General features: G+C 40.5%; 1 protein-coding gene across 1 annotated transcript; it reads right to left on the reverse strand.

The window, feature by feature from the left end:
- Positions 1-209: 209 nt before the first annotated feature.
- Positions 210-5,553, reverse strand: LOC143118538 (uncharacterized). The gene is made up of 9 exons (XM_076279576.1): positions 3,826-5,553; positions 3,174-3,324; positions 2,879-3,024; positions 2,679-2,756; positions 2,546-2,575; positions 1,958-2,060; positions 1,619-1,803; positions 1,281-1,491; positions 210-417 (listed from the first exon to the last, which is right to left on the reverse strand). The coding sequence occupies exons 2-9, from the start codon at positions 3,319-3,321 to the stop codon at positions 314-316; spliced, it is 1,005 nt and encodes a 334-aa protein (XP_076135691.1). The 5' UTR covers positions 3,322-3,324; positions 3,826-5,553; the 3' UTR covers positions 210-313.
- Positions 5,554-5,753: the final 200 nt, after the last annotated feature.

Genomic DNA, 5,753 nt, shown 5'->3' on the forward strand with positions numbered 1-5,753 from the left:
CCTATTGGATTTTTATTCCTATAGGATTTCTATTCCTATAGGACTTATTCCAATAGGATTTATTCCTATTGGATTTTTATTCCTATAGGATTTCTATTCCTATAGGACTTATTCCTATTGGATTTTTCCTTCTAGTTCCCTAATGGATTTATGCACATGGTCTCCATAGACATTATGCAAAAGAAACGAAGCACAGTACAAATGAAATGGATGGTCATAAGTAAATAACATTTATTATATCAATACATTTTTTAAAAAATCAGATGTGAGTGTGTGTGAGTGAGCATGTGTGTGTGTGTGTGTGTGTACGCGTTCACTTGGAGCGCCTTCTGGCCAACTTTGCTTCATCAGCGCATTTCTGTGAAATGGCTTGCTTGACCAGGGCAGGGTCCACCCCAAATTTGTTGGTGATATAGTCTGAAAAACATATAGGAGAGAAGAGCAACACATGAACAGATTAATACACTGTACATCTTTAGAAGATACAGTGATACACTGGCTGGAGCAGACACAAGGCAAACATGGATACTATAGCTTGTTTCCCCTTGTGATTTGTCGTTTAGCCCAGTTATTTCTTTGAAATTGAGCTCTTCAATTAAGCAATCTTACATGAGATGCCGTTCTTGAATGTCATTATTGGCATGGACGGATTATGAACTTTCGGGCCCCTGGGCCCAGATGTATTAAGAGCCCCCCACTAATTCTCGCATATGTGTGTGTTTTTTTTTTTTTATTTGTTTGATGTGATTTCCTGTATTCTGGTGCATTTTGGGGATGGCCAATACTTTAATTCAATCAGATTCATAGTCTACATCCCGATGTGTTGATATTGATGATCAATTATTCCATGCAATGGCTTGGGCTTCAGGGCCCCCTGACCCCTTGGGCCCCTGGGCCTGGGCCCGGTAGGCCTGTGCAGTAATCCATCCCTGATTATTGGTACGCAAAGTACAGCCACAGGAACAAGGAACTTGCACAGAGTTCCGTAGTGCTGTACTTTAAGTACCAATAATGACATTCAAGAACGCCATTGAGTGTAAGATTGCGATTCAATAACACAAACGATATGAAATCTGACATGTTGTTGCTAATATAATGCTGCTGGCAGCTGGTTCATGCAGGTCACAGTTTCTGGTGTGAACACCACACACACGCACTGTGAATACACATTAACTGCTATGCACTGATAGCAGTCTAAAATAGGCCTTATAAGGAGTGAAATGGTTAGTGTGAGCACTGCATTGTACTGGAAACTATGGGAACACAAACAAGATACTCACTTAGTATGTCCGACGTCTTTGCAGAATTGAGCTGGGGCTTGGGCTGTCTTCCCAGAAAGGCATTAGACAGCTTCCCCGTATAAGAATGTGTGGCCAGGACCTGCCTCCCAAACACTGCCATCAATAAGTCCTTGGTGGCCTTTCTAGGGTCACTCCACTTGATGTGGGCATACTGGGTGGCCGTGATCTTCACTGTAGGGCCTATGTGAATCTAAAAATTACCAAAATACAGAAAGAGAATAATGTCAGTAAGCACTATGTGTAAATGATCAAGCTGCAAAAAGCATGATGCTTTTTCTTTTCTTTGAATGGCTTCTGGGAACATAAGTGACTTTCACCTGGACTGGTGAGGGTGAGGGTGGTGATGTTGATGATGTTGTTCTTGAGGGTGGTGATGTTGATGATGTTGTTCTTGAGGGTGGTGATGTTGATGATGTTGTTCTTGAGGGTGGTGATGGGGATGATGATGATGGTAATAAGGGTGATCTTGATAATGTGGATGACGCTGGCTGAGTAATTTGATCTGTATAAAAAACAAACAAACAAAACAAACAGTAACAATTCAGGAGCTATGTAATACTTTTGGGCTAAAAAATCCTGACTTCGAGACAGGAACAGAATAGAAACAACAGCATTGACATTATGTTTATCTATGTTCAGAATACAGAAACACATACCTCTCACAGTACGCTCCAGGTTGATTATTTTCTCCCGCATCTCTAAAAGCAGACATCGCATCTCATTAAGCTGGTTAGCTATGCTGCTATCGGCTGCTGGGTTCTGGGGAGAGAGAGAGAATTTTCAGAAATCCCAGAGGTTGCAAATCTCCATCAGTGCACAGAAGCATATAAAAGGCTGGAATTTACTTGTTGTAGACAATGCATTTGTGTACGCAGCATGGCTGCCATGGGTATTCTGTGGTTGTTTTGAGTTTCGGTTGCGCATGTCGTCGCAAGCAAGCATGACATGTCCGCAAGATGCGATACTGACAAGAAAGTGGGGGGTGATTGCATGAAAAAAACAGTGACGGCAAGATGCAATATTGACAACAACCCTAGGAATTTTCCAAATCTGCCCCAAGTGGAGACCTCCACTATTGTGCGATTTGACTGTGTAATGCTGCAACAAGTCTATACACAGAACACCGCGGGTCGCAGGAGGGTGCAAACGCTTACGCTTGGTCTAACAGCAAGTAAATTCCAACCTTTACTTACAGAGGTATTCTTATATATAAACTGTACTGATAAATGAGGTTATTAACGTACCACATCTCTGGAGTATCCCGGCTCACTCTCCTATGGAGCAAGGGAGAGAGATAAGTCCAAACCAAACCAAATGTGACATTATCAACACTCTGAGCTGAGCACAGACAATAGCAAATGTTAACTCTTCACTTACTTCATATTCATTTAAAAACTGCAGAGACAGAGCCTTTGTTAAATTCTTTTTCCCCTTTAGTTTTGGATTTGTGTCCTCCTACAGCATAAGAAAAGATTGAACATTTAAAAAAAAAAAGACTTAACATTGCCCTCAGAAGTTAGATCAGAAGATCCATCAATTAAGGTCATATTTATGAGGCTATTGGCCTCATAACTTACCTCATCTTCCTCACTGCTGGCAGGTGAAAACTGAGCTGGGGGGCGTTTCTCTCTGAGACCACGGCCACGTTCTTCTGTGCCAGTAGCTGCATTTCTGCACCCCCTCTCCAGTGCTTCCAAGGCCTTCATTAATTTAGTTCTGCTCCCTAATGGAAAAAACTAAAACTTTTCATTCACCAACAAAATAAATTTGCTTTCATAATCCACCATTTCAATGGAGAACTAATTCATGTACAGTTAATTTCACTTTCATAAACAACAAAAAAACACTGGCATATCGATGAAATTCACACACCTTTCTGGATAATCTTAGCGGGGCTGGTCTCATCCCGATACTGTACGTCACATATGTAGCCCACTTCACATAAGCCGTTAACAACTTTATTTTGTGGTAGTACATCCCATGTAGGGGGGTCCTCGATCCACTGAATTAACATGTACATTTTCTGCAAATGGAAGGGGTAGAAGAGGGATAAAGAGCCGTTGTATGATACTTACAAATGAAACAGTTTCACTTGGTACGCGTGCATTCCACAACTGCAACATTGTTGCTGTCGGTAGTTATCTAACGTTACACTTATAGATATGGCTTCATAGTAGGCCAATTGTTACTGTTGCAAATAACTACAAGAAACAAACACATCACGCAGGTAGATATGACAGTATTAGGCTTAAACTACTTACAATGTTTAGATTGTTAACCAACAGTGATGCTGATGGTATTTTTTTTTACGATAGCTGTACAACTGTTTACATAGGGACAGTAACTGGTAACTAGCTAGCGATGGCTAACTGTGCTAGCTAGTAATAACGTCGTCGTCATCGACAACATAATAAAAAAAAATGAACAGAGAATCACTTTTAATAGCCTTTATAGGACTGTATTTCTGTCCCAATTTCACTATAAGGATACATTATCTAAAATAGATGACATTAACGTTACTCACTGTCAACTGTTATCCTGTCTCCCTTCTTGACGGATAAGCGGAATCCAACTGCTACTTTTTGACGTAGTCCAGCTCGATACCTGCGCTGTGTTCCACTCAGCCCTCACGCGGGTGAGCCCTTTTTTATGTAGCTCAGTGGATTCCATGAATGGTGTGCCAAGTGGCTATAGCTGAGCATAGACCTACTACTAAAATTGTTTTTAAAAGCAAGTAGTAGTTTGTATTATTACAAATATTAACATTGCAAACGTAAAGAAAGTTATACTTTGTAGCCTATAGAGGCCCTTAAATAAACAACCATTTTATAGATGACATTTAGGCCTACTCTTATGTTCTGTATGGAGTTATATGTTAGCCTATAGACTCACTGAGCAATGACAGTAACCAAGCTAAATATTGTACCATAAAAACAATCAACAATATTTCTTCTCCTGGTAGTTTTCCAATGGAGACAGAAATGAATATGCCTACACGAAAAAAAGGCAGATATAAAAGGTAATTATGAAAAGCTGGTGGCATTGTTGTTTACGTTTCCTCATTCCAAAATAAAAGTTACAGTTATCAAATGGTATCATGTGCCATTCATATATTTAGATTTTTAGACCCTGATTTGCTTGATGAGGTTCCAAGGACATCCAAATGGAGACATTGTAACCAGGAGTGTGTTGAGGGTTCAGAGCATGCAGATGAGGACAATGGAGAAATAGACAATTCGGAGGACAATGGAGAGAGAGACAATTCAGAGATACTTTTGGACATTCCTACTTTTGAAAATCATCAATTAGCAAGTGATTTGCCCAGATTTTCCAACACAGACAAGTCTATGGATTCCCCTTTATACCCAGGGTCGGATGTGACATTGGCACAATTTATTGTCTTAATCCTAGCCTTTTCCCTAAGACACAGTTTATCTGCAACAGCAATTGAAGATCATCTGAAATTATTAAGCATCCTTTTACCAGCAAATAACATATTGCCACATTCTCTGCATGTATTCAAACAGCTCCTTAAAGACCCATCTGACACCATCAAATTACATTTCTTTTGCCAAGGTTGTGGGGCACATTTATCAACACAGAACACAAATTGCTTGACCTGTGGTGAGGAAACAAATAATGGCAATCTCAAAGAGGGTAACTTTTTTATAAGTCTTTCACTAGCCAATCAGATTCGTGACATCATACAGAGAGAAGGTCTTAGTGACTGTACAAATGCTATACTGGGCAAAACTGATTACAAACCAGGAGATGTGTCCTTATTGTGGAACTGTGACGGTGTTCCACTTTTTAACTCCTCATCCAATTCTCTCTGGCCCATTCGGTGTATTATCAATGAACTGCCCCCTGAGGTGCGTTATAAGAATGTTTTGCTGGCAGGAGTCTGGTTTGGACAGGGCAAACCTGATATGGCCACCTTTTTGCACCAGTTTGTCCAGGACATAAAAGACACCAATGCAAACGGCATTAAATGGGTCCATCCTGAAACTGGCATCTCTCAAATTTCCAAGGTTTTCCCTATTACTTGTTCCTGCGATGCAGTGGCAAAATGTGCAGTTCAAGGTATCCATCAGTTTAATGGCTCATATGGATGTGGGTACTGTCTGAATGAGGGAATGGTTGTGGCCAAAGGGAGGGGTTATACAAGGGTATATCCTGATGTTGAGGCTGACATGAGAAGTCACAAGCATATTGTTGAATGTGGGGCGAAGGCAGTTAATGAAGGTGTGAACCATGTCCTGGGGTCAAGTCTGTGTCACCTTTAATCTTATTGCATACTTCTACCGGCTTTGATATGATCAAAAGCTTCACAGTCGATTACATGCACTGTGTGCTACTTGGAGTCACAAAACAGTTTTTAGATCTTTGGTTTAACAGCAAATATCATAGTGAACCATGGTACATCGGTACAACAAAAAACAGGATTGATCA

The sequence above is a fragment of the Alosa pseudoharengus genome, unplaced genomic scaffold (genome assembly GCF_046254945.1).
Source record: "Alosa pseudoharengus isolate Yale_2024_CS ecotype anadromous, Long Island Sound unplaced genomic scaffold, YU_APseudo_1.1 YU_APseudo_1.1_scf_12, whole genome shotgun sequence".
In the NCBI taxonomy this organism is placed as follows: domain Eukaryota; kingdom Metazoa; phylum Chordata; class Actinopteri; order Clupeiformes; family Clupeidae; genus Alosa; species Alosa pseudoharengus.